Raw genomic sequence first — 20,625 nt, forward strand, 5'->3', positions numbered from 1 at the left:
CGCACGTGTTGATATTGGGAGACAGAATGTGATATGTTTCTCATCTTTGTGATAATAACGGATGTTGAAGTTTCGTTCTGGAAAGTGTTTTTGGCAGCGGCATTTCCAAATAAGAAATCACTGTCCAATTACGCGTCTGATGTGAGCGGTTCTCAATCTCTCTTGGTGTGTTATCACATTATAATATACAAGCGGAGACCAAAGTATGAAAATTGGCACCTGTTTACTTCATATGACTTTAACTTGAATGAGTTGCAAGATTTGCATTTTCCTGTAGCATGGCGCTAGCAACGCCAAGGTCATGGCTTCCCAGGGATTGCACATGTTCAGAAACAAATGTATAGTATAATGCAATGTAAGTCGCTTTGGATAAAAGTGTCTCCCAAATGACTGGGTTAATCTGGCATCTACTAGTGTTTCTCAAAGTAGGCAGAAAGGAACCATTTTATATTATATTTATATGATGTCCCTGCTTGACAAATTGGGGGTGCTTTCGAAATGGGGTCCCTTAAAGTTCACGTAGTTTTCAATAGTCAGGTAAGTAAATTGTCACATCCATAACAGAATTGTCAACTCAATAACAGTCCATATTCCTATAAACGGGCATGTGAAAATTAAAATATATAACTATTTTCTGGTCTATGAAGATCCATCCCTTCTCCCATTTTTGGGTATTATTGCTTCTGGTTTGTACATTTTAATTCACAGAAATCCTACAAAGGATGTCGACTCTTGAACACATGCTTCCTTTTTTGTCACATCCATAAAGCATGAAATTTTCTCCCTTTTAAAATAAAAAAACTCTTTTGTGGTCTATCATCAGGGTTTAGTAAGAGACGAACAGATATATTGGTAATTATACCATGGTCTGTTTGAATACTCGATTCTGATTGGCTGGAAGGTGTGCATTAAAACCCTTTAGAGCACATTTTCCACATTTGAAATTAACTGACAAACTCATTTTCACCTGTTTGATCTAAAATTACACTGTAAACATCAATAAAACCTGTGGATTATCCCTTACTAAATACATTCTTTGAGAATGTATATTTCAAGTTACTTCAAGAAAATGTCACATCCATAACTTTGGAATTGCCCTCGTGTTTCTTGCTCTCCCTCTCCTTCCGTTTATTTCTCTACCTCTCTCTCTCTTCCTCTAGATGACAACAACAGCCATACCCAGAGCAGCATTCATGCAATGCGTGTGTTGGTGTGTTTGGAGTCTGTTTTCGGATCCTGAGGGCCCCGGAGAGAACATGTGCCTCAACTTGCAGGGTGGTGCTGTCCCCAACCCTTGGGGTGTCATGGTGTACTCCTCAAACACACAGCAGGTAATGACTAAACACATACAACACTCACAAGAAATAGTAGTATCACACAATGAACCACTCCTATGCAGGCTGTTTTCGAGTTCTTATGCAACGGCTCTAATCAGAAGCTTGCAATTAAATTAATGGTGGCAGACTAATTATGTAATTGCACATTGAGATCGTAGTGTGAAAAGAAATCCGGCTCTGTTGTGGCATTAGTGGCACTGACTAAGATGATGATCAGAAAATGGCCAATTAACTTATATAATTCTTAGAAAAAGCAAACACGAGCGCTCGGGTCCCTCTTCTATGCGGTGTCTTAATAGCATGTAGCTTCAACCTGATAATGAATGTGCAGATTTTGTTCTTCAATGCAGATTACATTATTGTCTTTTCTCAACAACATTACGTAATATTTTTATTAGTTAAGACTCTCCAGGTGAGAACATGGATAAGAGGAACAGCCCATGCGTCCAGCATTGAAATTAACTGCCATCATAACTGCTGACTTTGTGAACCCTCATTAGCGTTTCATTAACATGTTATTTGTCACCCTATTATACCGATGTCATATTAAAGTCGATTAACGTGATTAGGAAATTGTGGGATGCAGTCCTGGGGTTCTTTCGCTATGGCAACCCATCCTTTTTGGCTTTTAGAACACTAAATGCATAATCAGTGGCGATGAATATGTTTAGACTGTGTGTTAGATTTCATACACTATATTTTGAGGAATGTTGGTAATTGAACATGGCGGTACCCATTGACTTGTATTGGTTTTGTGTCTATACAGTAGACGTCACTGGGTACCGCCATTGTACTGTTAATAACATTGAAAAATTGCATTACTCTTTAAGCTGGGAAAGAAGAAAGTATTTAATTTTGAGAAATTACCTTTGATTGAAAGGATGGAAAAAAGATAGAAAGTTTAAGTTTAAAATGTCAAAATTTGGCAGTAAACACCAGTTTACTGAAGTATTTAACATCTGCTAAACATTTCTGAGTACAGTCCCTGAAAGAAGTTTTGTAATTTCCTCACAGATGAATGGAGGGAAAAGTGCCATCAAGTTCAAGTTTTCTTCTAGTGTGGAAAGTTCTGCCAGCATAGCGTCAAAAGTGAACCCCTGGGAAACGGCGCCACCTAAGAAGTTCTTTTCTGCATCCCAAGGTGAATCGCTGTTTATTGTTGTTTTTCTGCTTGGATGCAAGATTTTTCATTTGTGTCTTGTGCAGATTTTCAATGCTCAGGTGCCCTAACCAGAGAGATAAAATCAAAAAGAATGCACAGGAATTAAACGGTACTCTCAGTGGAAGGCCTGTTACTTTTCTAGCCAATTGTCTTGCATTAGCCACAGAAATAAACGCTTTTTCGTTTTTCTTCCAACAATATGGCTGTGATTTTTACCCGCTATTCCACTGTAGATATGTTCTTTTTTATCTTGAAATCATCTTACTGTATAAAACCCACTTTTGGCATCAAGCTAATATAGTTTGCTTTGAAAAAAATTGGTTGTGTTTGGCCCTTACAGATTTGCATTATAGCGATCCACAACTTCTAGATCTTGTTCGGGAGTTTTCTAAAGGGACTAAAATGCTATGAACTCATCTTGTTTTCTTACCTGTTGTTGAGCTTGAAATAGTACCGGACACAGTTACATTCACGCTGTGCGATAATGACTTTCCACTGTTGCAGACTCACAGTACATTTATCTCCATTGTTAAAAATTGGTTTGATATTGAAACGTTAGAAAGTTGTTGCCGCCACCACACTTTTTGGGCAGTCTAAATTCAGCTCTGGATTGCTCAGCTGTGTTGGTTTAATTGTCATCAAACTGTCCTTTGGCAGGATGACGTACTTGTCCTTGGATACAAAAACAATCTATACACTCCTAGAGACACCACAAGATACAGCAGCAGTCAACTTTTTTTGTGTTTCTGCATAGCAGGCACGCTTCGGTTTGGTTTATTATCATTTCTATGATGTCACCATTATTGTAAAATGTGGCTAGTGATAATATCAGTAATTGCGTAGATGTGTCCTAAGCTTACCCTAAACCTTATGCCTTTGTTTTTCTCTCATTCTTTCTTATGTATGTGGAAAAAAAATGTTACAGCTCACATATTTTAGGGTTGGGGTCTGCCCACGGTAAGATCTTCAGTACTGCTGAATTGGTGAGCTTGTGGTCAGGTTAATTTGAATGTCTAAGGTCTTGCCAAGTCATGTTGTTATGGACAGGATGAAAGAAGACAGAAACATATGCTCTTCCCTCACTCTTCCTTCTTTTCTTGATGGCTTTTTCTTCTCACTCTTCTGACTTGAGACCCACCTCTATATTGGAGGTGCCAAGCTTTAAGGCCCTTAGGTCAGGCACCCTGCCAAATTTGCAATCTCTCTTCATGTTATGAGAGATGAGCTACCAGTGCTGTATGTCTTGCTCAAAGTTGTCTTTGCACATTAATATTGGGTTAACTAAGTTTATTAGCATTAAAAAAATGATCTGTTACGACCCACAGATCTGTTAATATTTCATTAGGTCCGCATCTACTTGTTGTGTGTACAGAATATGAGAAGAGTGCGATATGCGGACAGCGATGACCTGAATGTGTTCACTTCTGTCGTTGATGTTGGTTGTTACATCTGTAACATTCGACAAACTTAGATCAAACACAAAGATAGCCCGTTCTGCCCTTCAGCCAATCGCACGCAGCCTTCCCATATCTGTGATTTATAATGGCTGCATAAACATGAGAACACACACGCTTATTTATGAGGGCTGTTTGATAGCGCGCACATCAGCGGTTCGATTAACCCATGTGAATCATTACCGACGTGGCAGCCCGTCCGTCCGCATTACGCAGGAAGTCAATCAAGTTTTGATTTGTTTCTGTCTCGAGAGATCTCATCCCTGTTCCTAATAACTCCAGAACTCACCGATGCTGCCGATCAAACTGCAAATCTTTGTTTGCGAAGGTTTTTGGGGCACAAAAAGGTTTTTTGCTGGTGTTTGATGTGGTTTGTGATTCCTGAGCGTCGTTTGCTGTCAGGACTCAAGGAAAATGTGAGATAATTGGTCGTCACATGTCTGTTGCTCTTCGTTTCTGTCATATCGGCCTTATTGAGAAGAAAATGTATTCCAGACTCTTTCCAAAAAGACCCCAAAATTTAATTAAAAAGGAATGAGTGAAACTTACACATTCAGGAATAAAAGGGCGTGAAGAAAGAAGATGAAGTGTAAATGAGAAGGAAGGTGTAAGACAGACAGAACGAGAGAGAGTGAGAGAGGAAGTGTTGTGGATGGGCTGATGAGTTCACACATGCAGGAAAAACAGATTGAGATCAGACTGTGAGACGTGTTGTCACCCAACTGTGTGGTCACCTTCACTCAGCAAGGAAACACCCCACACATGTAGACACGTGTTTGGATGTGCTGACATTTCTGCTACAGCATTTGTACCCGTTGTTCAGTCATGTGTATATGCTGTTATTTCTGTATCATGGATCTTAGCAATACTTCTATGGAACAATTATACTGTATGTAATGCATTTTATCTTAAAGGGATAGTTCACCCCAAAATGAAATTCTGTCATCGTTTACTCAACCTCTTGTCATTATAAACCTATATGACTTTCTTTCTTCTGAAAAACACAAATGAAGATATTTTGAAGAATGTTGGTAACCAAAAACCGTTGGTCCACATTGACTTTTGTATGGACACAAAAAGTTAATATGGACCAACGGTTTTCTTTTACCAACATTTTTCAAAATATCTTCTTGTGTTTTGCTGAAGAAAAAAAGCCATACAGGTTTGGAATGTCAAGAGGGTGAGTAAATGATTTAATTTTGGGGTGAACTGTCTCTTTAAGTGTCTATGCTAGTGGTCGGCCGATATGGGTTGTGCAACCGGTCTATATAACAGTTTGTAAACGCTTGACTGAAATGTTTCTAATGAACTTGAAAAAAAATGTTTAATCTTAAAGCGTATGCTTAGATGTCTGAAATTACTTTTGTAGGCAAAAATATTTTTATTAGAAAACAACCATTTTTGAAATGGATGACAGCTAATGAAGAAAAAGCAGCAAATAAGAGCCCTGAATTGATTGGGCGCTTCTTCAATACTCCCTAAAAATTGAGATCTTACGAAGCTGAATGAAAAAATGCCAAGAGAACAATTTTGGAAATTCTAGTCAAAGGGTTTGACGCTAATTTTTAAAAATAATTTTATGTAATAGTTTTGATGAGTTTAATTATATGTAAAAATATAAATGAACTCAAACTCTTGACTGGCAGCCTATTTACAGTATACTGTACTGAATAATCAAAAGTGTTATGCACCTGTTTCTCTGCAGGGGGCGACAGCTCACCTGCCCTTTTGAAAACTCTGTAGTTCTTTAAAGTGGCCATAACTCAGACAGTTTCTGCATATCTTATGTTAATCTTGAGTAATTACAGAATAGTAATGCGCCCTTCAAAAATCCGTAGAGTCTATAGTTTGATCACATTTATAAAAGACAGATACAGCTTTTTTTTACGATTATTTCCGAAAACATACGACGCGTGCGGGCTGGATGGGGGGCGGAACTAAAACACGTGCGCACCCATTGCCAACAAAACACAAACATATGACTCAGTTTCACTTACCGTGTGCAGTTCATGTCCGGCATCTTTTAGTGTTGGGACTGCGCCATTTATCAGTTTCAAACGATTTCCAAATCCAGCGTTATATCCATCATTTACATAACATCCATAACTAAAATGCCGTGAACAAACAAACACACCTCAACTTCTCTCACTATTGCAAGAGTAACGAGCTGCAGCAGCAGGCCCACAGCGCAGCCAATCTTGATGGTAAGCGGGTCTTCCTATCGCTCGCCGTTTGACGCGTGGGCGGGCTATTACTTTCACCTTGCCATGGGTGTGCTTTTCTGAGAGAGTTGCCCAATAAGGGCAAGTTGTTACGTAACAGATTTTCATATTCTAATTTTTTTTACAGAAACCTATACGAACGCTGGGGGAGTGTATCGAGCACAGAAATACTACGTCATGTGTCCAAATCGTTTTTTGACAAGTTGACCATGCCAAGCATGAGAAGACAGCATGTTTAACCTTGAAAGAAGCCAGAATGCATGAAACACCGTTGCACATCCCCTTTAATTTAAGAGAAAGTTTTGTTTTCAACAGAAAAAAAGGATGTATGTTTTCAGCTACATCAGGTGGATAGAACTTTCAGTTTAAAGCGAATGATGGCTTGATTGGACTTGATTGGATTGGAGGCGGGACTTGATCAACTGGAGGCAAGTTGATTGGACTGCCCGAATTTGATGTGTGGGTGACATTTGTGCCACTATCCTTACCTACAATAATTGTGCAACTTCATTATTTATTAATATATGCAAATCGTTTTTGAAAGTTGCTTTGATAATCCACATGGTATATGAGAGGCAGTTCCCCTCTTCATGATGCAACTGTTTATATTTGATATTATTTGATATATGATTTATTTACTTTAAAAAACAGTTGGAAAACAGAATGTTATCCATGGCCGAAGCTGTTAATGCATTAAATTAAAGGTAAATTAAACATTTTGTTAATCAGACAAGGTTATTGGCCAGTGGTGTTGATCATCTGAAAAATAGTCAAATTATGGCTGTTAAAGGTAAAGTTCACCCAAAAATGAAAATTCTGTCATCATTCACTCACCCATAGGTTGTTCCAAGCCTGTATACATTTCTTTGTTCTCCCAAACACAGAGGAAGATATTTGAAAGAATGTCAGTAACCAAACAGATCTCATCCCCCATTGAATCCCATAGTATTTATTTTCTCTACTATGGCAGTAAATGGGGGGTGAGATCTGTTTGGTTACTGAAATTCTTTCAAACATCTTTCTTTGTGTTCAGCAAAACAAAGAAATTTATACAGGTTTGGAACAGCCTGAGGAGTAAATGATGACAGAATTTAAATTTTCGGGTGAACAATCCCTTTAAACCAGCGTGCAAAGTCTATCATTAAACCTTATTGAACTTCTCAAGTACTCCTACTCAAACTTTCTGAAATTGTCAGTTTAAAAAAACTTTTAAGGAGTTGTTTTTGCACTTTTAAAGAAATGCATCCTGAGGGTCTTTCAGGTTAATTAGAGTCTCTCATCTGTTCTCTCTGATATTCTGTCGTGAACCCGTATCCTGCTGCCAGTGGTGTCACCTCCCCAGACTTTGAACGGTCTTGATTTTCTTTTGTTTAATAAAGTTGTTTTTTCCCGTCATGACATATTAGGACAGGTTTATCATTAATGTTCAGAAAATAACCAGACACGTTCAGTATCTGTTGTTCCAGACTGAAAGGTGAACATTCAGCTCGCCAGGGTGCTGGAGAAGATAAATAAAAATCTATCCAGAACATTTACCCAGTCAGTGTTTGGTAGCCTGAAGTGCAAGCCCCCTCGGATCAGTTAACCAGGCAAATTTAACATTAAATGCATCTGACATCCTTTAAAAAACTGAATGTGACAGAGCTGCTTTCAGAAAGCAGATTCTACTTGTGTAATTTGTTATTAGAATATGTTGGTGTATTTGGTAATATGTTATAAAAAAGGTAAGAGAGGCTGTTTTGTGAATAAAGTACACCTGTTAACCAATCAGCATCTAGGACCGGCCCATTGTATATCTCATTCATTTTACAGGACGGTTGCTACACTTATTCGTTCTCCCGTGTCCCTTAAGCACAGATGGTTTAGCACATTCTGTCGGTGTCAAATCCCAAGCGGCCAATTTTAAACTCTCCCAGGATTTTACACTTGTCACGCGCTTATCCTATGAAAATCAGTTAGTGAAAACAAGAGTGAGTCATAAAAAGTGTCTGTTTTAACATAAGGGAGCTTATGGCGTTCTCATCCAAGCATCTGGTAATTGTGTTACGGATAAAGGAGCACAAATGTGAAGCACATATTGAAAACAGTGGGTGAGAATCTGTCATTCAGTTTTCTTATCATACCTTGTGCAAGGCCATTAGAAGTGGCAAACAGAACTGACCTCATTATTGGACCAAGGGAATGATGTGCTGTTCGCTGTAACCCTGAACTCCTCTCTCGTCTGGTCCAGAGCCTTTCTACCGCTGCTGGTTTTAAGGGACAAATATGATTCATTGTGCAGGTTCAGGTGTAGTGGATTGTCTTTACGCTGTGAATGCAAATCAGCATTGGCCAGATACACTTATGTATTACAATGTAGCTTACTATGTTTACTTGTTTGAACATTTATTTCAAAATCAATGCAATAAGTTATAAAATGTTAAATAAAAAGTTTCAAACAGGCTATCATCAGACTTTAATTAAAGGTGCACGCAGTAATTTTTCTTTAAAAAATATGAATACACAAAGAAATAAATAGTTATTTAAAAAGTTTATTTTATTTTATTTTTCTTTATTTTATTTTATTTTATATTATTTTACTTTACTTTACTTTTAATTTAATATTTTTTTTACATGACATTACATGACATTATTATATACATTACATTACATTATATTATATTATATTAATTATATGACGGTTTTATTATATTATATTATATGACTGTTTTATAAATTTTATTTTTGTTGTTTATTTCCCTTTTAGATGAGAACGTCCTCGAGCCGACAGCTTCGACAGCGCAGTCTCCCCGTGGGCCAGCCGTAAGTCCCAAAAAATGATATTGCCCTTTCCCAGGGTGCACTTTGTGCCTGTGTCACCACAATGACAACAGTTTTAGAACAAACTTGGCTGCTGTAGCCCAGCTGTGATGTTGTAACTTGTACCAGACAGAATCAGAACAGTCTTATTGCCATGTTCTGCTGACCCGAGTGCCCAGGAGCTGTTTCTAATAGTTACGGTAGCATTGCACCATGAAAGCTAGGAAAAAGTATTTGTAGGGAGTTACAAAGCAGACTGGAGACAGAGCTGGTCAGTATTGATGGCCAGGATAAAGAGCGCACCTCTTTTCTTCATATAACACACTGAGATTTGAAGCGGCGCAGACCGAGCACAAGGGCCTGGGGCTCACGACCCCGTTCTACTGCCAGTCTATTATTTACCTTCAAATCCGTAAGCTCAACCAAGAGGGCTTCATTTCAAGATTTTTCGTCTGTCGAAGTTAAATGGAAAAAATGGGGTTTCGTTTAGAATTCAGGCATTGTTTGCACACTGTCTCACAGACGGACATTGTCCGATATTAGCGCCACAAGCTATTTATTAGTTAAGGCTAGGGATGTAACGATTCACTCAGCTCACGATGCGATGCGATTCACGATTCTGATCTCACGATGCGATTTATTCACGATTTACTCACGATTTATTTTTAAAAAATGAGTTGAAACAAATTAGAAATGAACAACTTCCCTTGCATTATTTCTTAAATGCTTCACGTTTCTTTGCATAATAAAATAATGTTTTATTTCAAATAACAAAAGTAAACTGCGATTTTATAACAAATTAATAATAGAAAAATCTCTTTAATATAAACAAACTAATACTGTCTGTGCTTTTCTTGGATTTTTTTGCATTTAAGAAATATCAGCATCCACGTTTAGGTTTGCAGTGAAAATAGCGGCCCCTGCTGTTCAAAGAATGTATTGCGATTCAGTTCAAGCCTCAACCGAATTGAATCGTCACTCATTATAACCGATTTTCAACCGGCTCACGGTGAATCGTTACATCCCTAGTTAAGGCTGTAATGTGTTTAGTGCTGGACAAAATATGCAGGCAGTGACCGTTCTGAGTCAAGCCTTTATTTGCACTTTAATGCACGGATAAACACTCTCTATTTTCAGACACTGTTTTTTACAAGTCGTCCGAACGCAAAAACAGATTTTGTCGGCTGGCAGACGGAAATGTGTTGATTCCAAATGGCTCAGAATTTCGCTCCGTCTAGCAAAGCCCGATTTAACTCTTCAATGGAGAACGAAGAAAACAAAGCTGATGCTTTTAGACCTTTAAGACCCCCCAGAGACACTTTCTGTAACCCCACAGCTCACAAGCACTGCTCTGGTGCTCGTCAATTTTAGTGCTTAGCTAATTTAGAGAAACACCAATTTAGAGAGGGTGTTTAAAATGTTCTTATCTTAACCCGGTGTGTGTTTTTATCCTAAAGCGTGAGTCCCTCACTCAGCCTGAAAAAGGATGTCAGGACTGTCTTGAGCTGTACATCTCTCTGATTGATGGTGGTCTTTCTAGTCTTTTCACTGTTTTTATCTCTCTCTCTCAAACACAAACATGTGGATTGAGATAGACATGTACAGACCAGTTTAGTCATACTACAAACAATAAAGGAGCAGACAGTATCAGATCTGTTTTTACGATATGTTTTATTGTCTGGTATCAATCGCAGAGGGGCTCTCATTTACACATCAATGTGATGCAAAGATACATTATTGTGTTTCTGCTTTACTCTGCTCTTATGCATGAGGCTCTTAACCCTCGGAGACCCTCTACATGAAATTGCAATACGTTATTAAATCTCCCAGCATGCCAAAGTCAAATGACACCTCTTACTAACACCATTGCTTGACTGTTGTGGATCATATATATATGTTATTTTTTGACCTGTAGATTTATATGTTTCCCAATATGTTTACTAATAGAAAAATGGCAGCATTAAAAAAAATTATAAACATATATTTAAAAAAATGAAATATAATAACATTTTTCTTTAGTATTTTTTTAATTGTTAGAAAAAATATTATTACAGTTTTTTGTTTAACACTTCATAGCACATTAATAAAATCAATGATGAATTCTTCCCAATCAATTTTATGGCTTTTAATAAAAGCTGATATTTAAGATAGAAAAGTTGCAGGATTTTGTAAAGGTCAAAGCAACTGTGGTAGCACTTTGTCTAAATGATCATTTTCGGCATTTTGATTAAGTGTTATTTCAGAGACCTTGTTTGAGAATATTATCCAGATTTTATCCTTGCAGCTTTCTAAAACCCAAAATTCACCCAAGGACAAAAATGCATCATCAATATCAATGCTTGGGTCTCTAAGGGGTTAATAATGCCATCCAGCACATATCCACATCCTGTACTGAATTTTGCGAGATAAAGTGCTTGCTTTAGATGCATGCACTCACGCTCTATTTATAGTTAATGCTTTATAAAAGAGCCTGTGCCTCTTTCTATCCCTCTCTCTTTCAGAAACAGCGATGCCTCTGTTATTGATTTTGTTTTTTAGTATGCATGAAAGTGAGTGTATGTCAAACAAGAGCTGGCTTTGTGAATATCGACAGGCACGATTTTTATTCTGACGTTGCTCCTCTTCTGTTGGCACTGTGTCTGTCAGTAGTTCAGCCGTCATGCGGATGTGTCTGTCTGTCTGTCTGTCTGTCTGTCTGTCTTCTGTTCTCTCTATCCTGCCTCTCTCTTCTGAGTGATGGCTGTAATAACACTTGAGCTCTTGCGAGCGAGTCACTTGTTTACGTGTCTGATGTTGCTGCACTCTGCACTGACCCAAGTAAAGTCCGGAGTTTCCTTCTTTCAATAGAACTTTTGTTAGCAAAATTATTTAAACACTGTTCCAAACTTTATAATTAATGTTAAACTCTAATGACTTATAAATAATACATTTAATGACTCATATTTGCATATAAAGTGGCTCCAGAAAGAAGGCTGTTTGGTCAATTAGGCCAGAACTACATGAATGTTATTGCATTAGATAAAAAAATTAAACCAAACGGCATTTATTTTATAGCAAGACAGCAGAATGACACAACAGACCTGACCTGGTGGGCGGTACATGTACTCCAACATGTTGTGTGGTGGCGGTCGAATCCGGCACAGGTCAACCCCCTCTTCATAACGTCCTGTCTCTTGTCAACTTTCTTGTCTGATTAAAAGCAAAAAGGACTATTTTATTAAAATACATCAACATTATAAAAGAATCGCTTCAAGATAACATTTTACAACAAGATATATGTTGGGGTTTAGAAATAACAAAATAAATATACTTTTCAAAATAAGGACAAGATTTGTTTGGATAGTTGGCTGAGCACATGCTATGGATATATACAGGTAAAAGTTGTACCACGGTCATGTCCCGTTTTCATGCGCCCTCTCTCATCCCCCATTTTCATGTCTACTATTCTATTCCCTTTTCCTATAAAAAAAGACCAAAATATACATGTAGCCTATTGTATATTTAAAAAATGACAAATTATTTGGACACCTGAAGACACCTGTGTAAAGTTCAGGGGGATTGATCTCTTTACAATGATTTTGCAATTCATATTATTGCTAAAATTGGCTCAAAATAGAACTTATTTTTGAAAAATTGTCTTTGCCACCAGGCCACTGTACATTTTAGTGGAACCCTAGTGTCTATGTTTCTCATGAATATTGGTACTTAAATGTACGTGTACACTGTAAAAAAATCTGTGAAAATAAGGCATATATTAATATAAAGGAACTTTCTGTATTGATTTGTACAACTGTTAAACCTTTATTTTGCATTTTATTTTACAGTCTTCAGCAGGATTTGAAACTCTGGACTCACAGGTTTAAGCTGAACTAGACTCGGTGTTGTCATGAGTTTATGCAGTATTGGGGTCGCTGAGTCATAAATGGGTCTGTATTGGGGTCAGTGGAGACATGAGTCGGCCGGGTGTCAGTGATTTAGTCTGTAGTGAAGGCACTTGAGTCATGAGTTTAACACCACTGACCCCATCACAGCCTATATTCTGCTTCTATCGCTGTAGCACAGTCATCCAGCCGTGTGAAATACAGATCACCAAACAGCCTCTCCTTACCACACAAAGCTTCTTTAGGCACACGCTGATGAAATTCAGCACAGTTGCATCAGCACAGTCATAATGTATTCATTTAAATAAGCCCTAGAGAACAAGCTTTGCTGATTTGAAATCTTTACATTTTGCACAATGTTATACAAGCAGCTCTGCAATTGATGACCTCATCGGAAAATGTTCTTGTGTGTGCACATGGGGAGGGGATCACAGCTTTACTTTTGCTGTTTTGACTGCAATAAAGACTCGCGTTAGAAGGAAGGAAGAAACAGGAATAGTGAAACGCTCAAAACCAAGAGAAATTAGGGCTCATGTAAAAATATGTGCAACCAGAGTAGCAGCATCCAAAGCTGGATCTGTCACGTTTACACAAAAACGGGCTTCTAATTTCATCCTGCTTTTGTGTCGGCTGGAGGTTGGCATTATGTTGATGCCAGCTGCGGGGGATTGCCACTTCGTCAGATGCTTCTGCCCATTGCACCATGCGATAAATATGTATTCATTTTTTTCTTTCTGTTTTTTTTTTTCTCTGATTCTGTTGTTCAGCTGTCTCTCTCTGAGCTTGCTACGACTTCACGGTACCCGACCATGAGCCACACAGTGGGGTCTCCATGGCAACAACAGATCCCCTCTCTTCTCTCTCCCTCCCTGATGGCATCGGCCCACCAGCTGTCACATGTCGTAAGTTTTCCACCCACATACGCACACACACACCGCACACCACACACCGACACTAACAAACACAAATATATATGTTCCTTTTCCTTTAGAACAAAAGCACTAGGATGCATTAGTGCAAATCAATAAAACGCCTACACACACTCAAAACATTACAGAGAAACATACGCATACGCACACACCTTTTACAGTACAGTATACTCTTATGCATACACACATAATCCTTTGGATCAAACATAAAGATTCAGATTTCCTGCAAAATCCAAGATGCATTCGTGCAAAGCAATAAAACGCCTACATCCACTCAAAACATTACAGAGAAACGCACGCATACACACATAGTCCTTTGGATCACATATAAAGATTCAAATTCAGACCACAGGCTACAGTAAGCAGTAGAGCACTCTATTTATCTCTTAATCTGTAGTTACACCTGCTAGCATGCCGGTTACATATTACATGCCACAATAATTCTTTGTCATTAAACAGGTTAAAAACTTTCCTGCAAAATCCAACTTTCAAAATGTTCTTCCTTTTGAGAGCTCTATTAACATCCAATTGGTTTGAAAAAGCTAGCGGCCGCTTTAGGATCTTTTCATGCTTGCGTAAGATCTTCTGCAAAAAAATCTGCTTTGAATTGCTCTCAAAAACAGAACGGTGGATCAGAACTTTCAGACCCGGCCAGGTTCAGCAAGTGTGCTCAAGTACAGATTGAAAATCATGTCAATGAGATTATCTAAAACAACTCTACAGCTCCACATCTAACCCGATTTCTCTTTTTATATCATGGGTCTCTGTTCTCAGTGCACAGAATCCACCGGGCTTGCTTGAACTCTGCAAAACAATCATTTGATTTCATGTTAAACAACAACATTTATGTTTGTGGATTGTGTTTGTTTTTATACGGTATACATCACCTAGCATCCTGCATATTATATTTTTATGTAAATGAAGAAAAACATACAGCCAGTATACTGTAGAGTGGGAACATTTCACACATGCACCGGGATATCTACAGATCTTATGGTAATGAAGTGTGTGGGTGTGTGTGTTTATACTGATGCTGGTAGTCATACAGAGCATTAGACTACATGTTGGTGCTGTGTAAATAAACACATAAAGTGCCTCGTTTCAGCCCCCACGATTATTTGCTTCTGTGTGCCGCACAAGGCCTTTTCTTTTACAGATGAGAGAGGAAGTTTCTGCTGTGATCAAGTTCATGTGTTATAGTCATATCACTTCTAAAGAATCCTGGGTGATTTTATGATGACATTTAATTATTCCTTGTGCATTTTTACTCCCTTTTTTCTATTTCTCGCTCCCAAGCCGGAGTTTTCAATCCTTTTATCTTTTTTAATTTCAAGACTGCCGAGCTTTTGGTCTACAAGCAGAAAGTTGGAGGTCTCTTGCAATTTGGCTGAAGTGTTGCTGTATGTGCATATGTGTGTGTTGGATTTTGTGTGCATATGGTAGCATGTCACATTTCAGTCGACATTTATTCATTTAGCAGGCACTTTTATCCAAAGTGACTTGCAAATGAGGGATGCTACTACACAAGCAATCCATCACAGGGGGACAGGAACATTATGAGAGCTGCAATATGAAGTTCTAGAGTTTGCCAAGGAAGTACAGGCTAGTAGTGAAATGTCACTGTAACAGAGAGAAATTCAACTGCAGGTAGCGGAGATTTCTTATGGACCATGTACTGCAATGAATTTTTTTTATAATAACCATATAAAAACTAAATATATAAAAATATATATCAAATAATAAAGAAAAAAGAAACATAATATAATACAATTTTTAAAAAAGAAAAGAAAAGAACAACACTGACAGTTCACAAGAGACCGAGACAATCAGCATTTGATGTGTTGACTTCAGATTTTGTGATCACAATTTTTTCTGTCCAAAAGTTATAAATACAAAACATTTCTAAAACAGTTTTAACTCAAAGCAAAGCAAAAATGTTATGGAGTCTGTTCTGCCCATGTTTATCAAGCACAAGCGTTCTTTCAAGCAAACTTTCCAGAGACCTCCAAACCAGCCAATCAGAATAAATCTCTCCAGATTAAGAAAGAACATGCCATTTTTGGAATCAATACGCATTATGGACTAAAGCAAATAAAAATGTAATTGTTTTTTGAGCAAATGCTCATTTAGGAAAAGTTTTATAAATTATTTAAATTCCTTTAAGAGTATTTGGTTGTTGGATTTCTGGTATTAGAGACGAAGAAGTTCATATGTCATCCTTCTCACCTGCCTTTACCTTCACACACCTGGACATTTTAAAATTTCTTTTTGCTTTTCTGATGGAATATTTTCTGTGATTTAAAGACAATCCCACGCTGAGGATTTATGATACCAAAGCTTCATCAAAGCCTTTCTTGTTTTTGTTCAGCAAGATTTGCTGCTGGTTGAACTTCAACTGAAAAACATTCCTCATTTTGTCTGTTTTTCTTCTTTTCCTGTGTATGCGTATGTGTTGAAATGGAATCAGGAGCGTCTAGGTGCCGGCAGCATAGCGCACTTGGAGCTGAGTGTACAGGACAGAGAGGGAGAGAGAAGTGAGGACGAGTGCGAGATACAGGAGCTGACCTTCAACCCAGTGCACGCCCCTGTCATTACCCTCGGTACACACGCTGCAGGGTGAGAACTGCATAACACACAGACACACACCATCTCTACATGCTCAAAAGAACTCCAGGGGCCATATGATACACGGTTTGAACATTTTAACCCTGAAACCCACTCATATTCATTATATATTCATTATATATTAAGTTTTGCATGACCAATTACATTTCCAGTCTCTCTTTGACCCAAATAAATGAATACATATTATGTACAAACACAGACACACACACTTGCTGTATATTTTATCCCCTAACCCTACCCCTAAACCTAAAGGTCATAGAAAACTTTTTGCATTTAAAAAAAATATTGTTCTGTACAATTTATAAGCATTTTTGCCCTTGGGGACCTCAATTTTGATCCCCATGGTGGCACGAGTCCCCATGTGTTGGTGTGCATTCAGGTTTAGGTCCCCACCGGGATATAAAAACATGTCCACACACACACCTACACACGCACTCACGCACACACACACACACACGTTTGCGCAGCTATCTTTATGAGGACATACATTGATGCAATGCAATCTCTAGCCCGTTACCCTAACCCTAACCATCAGAACTACGTGCCTGACCCTAACCCTTACCCTAAACTTAACCTAAACCTAATTATAACCTAAACCCTAAAACCAAGTCTCCACCCTCAAACAGCCCTTTAAAGGGGTCTCTGGAAGTGAGGACCGGACAAATTGTCCTCACTTTACTCTCTTTGTCCTCACACCGCTGGTCTACAACTCAAACCAGTCCTCACAAATATAGATGTACAAGTACACGCACGCACGCACGCACGCACATACGCACGCACGCATGCACAAACACACGCACACATACAAGCTTAAGTATATAAATTATACATCATTTATAGCCATATAAATAAGCAATATATGCTGTATAAATAAGCAAATATAAATCCTGCTTTCAATTTTATATATATATATATATATATTGTATAAATAAGCAAAGTATATAAATTATACATAATTTATAGCCTACATATGAATAAGCAAATGTAAATTCTGCTTTCAATTATATATTTATATTATATAAATAAGCAAAGTACATAAATTATACATAATATAAATAAGCAAATATAAATCCTGTTTTCTATTATCTATCCTTTTAACATCTCTTCAGCCCCTCATCTATCTCCATCTGTTGCCATTGCCCCATAACACAAATATAATAGTTTATAATACTTTATAATATACTCATTTATGGTTTAGTATTTTAGAGTCCTGTCAAATGGTCTGATTTTAAAAGTGTGCATTAGCTGTGCTTTAAAAGTGGCAGCGGTTTTGCTGAAGCAGTGAGTTTAAAGTCAAATGAAAAGTAAAGTTTGACTTTAAACTCTCCACTTTAAAAGTAGAAGAGTTTTCATTCCCAGCTTACTGGTGTTAGATATTCATCATCCAATTCTGACCAAACACAGTACTACTTTAAGACAGGCCCCGGGTCAACACTATTTACATTTGTCTCCTGGCCCTGCAGAGACCCAGAGCTCAGAAGCTTTTTGTGATACAGCACATTGACTTTTTATTTAAAATAGGAATTAGTTGTTATATCTGATTGAGCTCTATGAAATTAAAATTGAAGTCTGAATACTAAAGCAGGATGAATTAAGTTGAATTGAAGCTGAGTTTAAAGGTGTTGAAAAGGACATTTTTTATGTATTTTTGGAGAGCGCAGACTATTTCTGGCAAGGACAGAAGGTTTGATTGTCCTTGGGACATTATAATAAAACTACCCCTCTCTCTGAGGAGTTTTAAATGGGTGGCTGGTTATAAATCCAGAAATAACCTAAATACCTTGGTATTTAGTCAATATGAGACAAAATGTAATAACACACGATTGTCAAAAGAATGCAGGTTTTGTGTATTGTAAGGACAGGTGAATGCTTCTCTCCCTGAACTTTCTTACCAATCTGTATGCCTCTCTTTCTCTGTCTCTCTTTCTCTCTTTTAATCCTGCTCTGATTTCTGTGTGAATCCTAGAAAGAAAATGCCGAGCAGGCAAGTGTGAAAATAATAAGCAGGGATTATTAATGTTTAATTCGGCAGGAAATTGCACTGATGCATAGGTGGTATTATATTCCTCTTTGTATATGGCAATTAAAAACACCTGATCTGAGTACAGTAAGGCCTAATTGCTGTATCCCCTCATTATGCAATAAAAGAACACATTAAAGTTCTGCTTTCATTATGCCGCATATACTTCACTCCTCTGTATTGTTGAAAAAGCTCTTGTTAGGGCTTCTGAAATAATACGACTATATAAACAGCTATAGTAAAGGCTCAGATGTTTTTACTAGGGAGCTATATTACTCATATTTACGGAAAATGGTTTTAGCTCTAAATGTTTAAAAACTCAATATTCTTTTGTAGTGAAATAAGATGATCCACAATCCTCCTCAGTGTTATGACAATACAGATATACCGTGTTGAGTCATTTGTAATATTTTTCTGTGATTTCTCTGTCTCAGCTCCTCTAGATCGACCTCTCGCAGGTCTCTGGCCCAGCTCTTCTCCTCCGGTTTCCCTCAGATTCTGGATCAGCAGAACCAGGTGGCTGAGGTTCTGGATCCTTCCGAGCCTGTGAACTTTGACCCTAAGAGAGAAGAAGCGGATCCTCTTCAGGCCAACACTCTTATTCTGCAGTTCCTAGCCTTTACCAGGTATTTTACTTGCTATCTGTTTCTTTTTTTCTTTACAATTCCTGTCTGAACGAACGGATGAACGAACTGCATCCAAACTCATCATAAATTATGAGTTTGAGTAATAACCTAGCTAAATAAACTACAATAACATAATTTTTTTAGCATAACTTCCAGTCAATTTAAATGTGCAATTATTTTTTTCAGTTCTCTTGCTCTATGCTTTGGCATAACATGAATCGTTTTCATTGGTCATAAGTGGATGTATGGAAATTCAAATGTCGACTAACGCAATGCTATTTTTATATGCAGTACAGCTATCCAATTACATAATTACATATCAAACAGTTCTTGGCCACCATTGACTACCATAGTAGCAAAAATTACGATGGTAGTCAAAAGTGCAGCCAAAAGTGTTTGCTTTCATACATTCTTCAAAATATCTTATTTTTTGTTCAATAGAACAAAGAAATTTATAAAGAAATGTTTCCTACTGTGATAGTCAATGGTGGCCAAGAACTGTTTGGGTACAAGCATTCTTCCAAATATATTTCTCTGTGTTCATGACAACATAATGTCATCAATTTTATACAGATTTGGAACAACTTGAGGGTGAGTAAATAAAGACAGCATTTTTTTTAAACTTTTGAGTGAACTGTTACTTTAATGCTTTGAGTGCTGGCAATCTCTTCCAACACCATGAAAGATTCACAGGCAGGGCTGTTACGGAACAGTATGTTCTACTAAAGCTCGTACAAGCAGTCCTTTAACACTAGCTATTAAACAGGGGGTGTCGGCTCCTTTATTTCAATAATAATGCCAGATCCTCAAGTTATGCTCATGGCCAAACATCTCCAGCTAACTTATCTCAATCTCCGTTCAACCACTGACTACATATCACGCAGGCATTGATACTAAGTCGTCCAAGAAACGCGCTTGTCAAGTGTGCTTGTGACAGACCCAGGCACCCTTCTGTTCTCAGATCAGACGTTGACTGATTTAAATATGTTCCCTGTGCATCTTGTCCCGCTCTCTCTATCAAGATGTCTTGTCTCTTCAGCAGGAAAAACAGGCAATAAAGCGATCCCAGGGCTGGGAAAAGAACCATTTTGTTTTCCTCTGACAATGAGGAGGCGGGCTGGAAGATTTTTAATGTTAATATATACAGTAAATAATGGTAATTTAACATATTAATGTGATAAATTAAATAATAGCAATATTAATAAAATAATAATTTTGACTTTACAAGATAATGACTTGTATGGTCTTAGTCGTAATTTGTCATAATACTTCATGCTGTATCGTAAAGCTTTAAGTTTCAACTTTTTATCTACTGTTTTGTGTGAGATAAAGAGTGCCGACAAATTTTCACACTTTAATTTTTTAAAAATCTACTTGACTGTTAATTTTTCAGTTTTTCCTTAAAGCTCAATAAGAAGTTGGTAATGACATTGACCTATTGGCCATTAGTGATAGACAGAAGTACTCGAATACATCTTCTCTTTATGTTTTGTAAAGAAAGTAAAGCTTGGAAGTTTCTCTGATAAATGAATCGCCTTTCTGAAATGCGTCATCATCAGTGTGTTCGTGT

At 37.6% G+C, this 20,625-nt stretch overlaps 1 protein-coding gene across 1 annotated transcript in view; it reads left to right on the top strand.

Moving 5' to 3' along the window:
- LOC130568214 (nephrocystin-4-like) overlaps positions 1-20,625 on the top strand; it is a 125,850-nt gene that overhangs the window by 75,321 nt on the left and 29,904 nt on the right. The window contains exons 9-14 of the mRNA XM_057356932.1: positions 1,161-1,331; positions 2,352-2,478; positions 8,922-8,977; positions 13,623-13,757; positions 16,252-16,400; positions 18,864-19,055. Of these exons, the coding sequence (XP_057212915.1) occupies positions 1,161-1,331; positions 2,352-2,478; positions 8,922-8,977; positions 13,623-13,757; positions 16,252-16,400; positions 18,864-19,055 (830 nt within the window). The remainder of the gene's footprint in view (positions 1-1,160; positions 1,332-2,351; positions 2,479-8,921; positions 8,978-13,622; positions 13,758-16,251; positions 16,401-18,863; positions 19,056-20,625) is intronic.

The sequence above is a fragment of the Triplophysa rosa genome, linkage group LG17, assembly GCF_024868665.1.
Source record: "Triplophysa rosa linkage group LG17, Trosa_1v2, whole genome shotgun sequence".
Lineage (NCBI taxonomy): Eukaryota > Metazoa > Chordata > Actinopteri > Cypriniformes > Nemacheilidae > Triplophysa > Triplophysa rosa.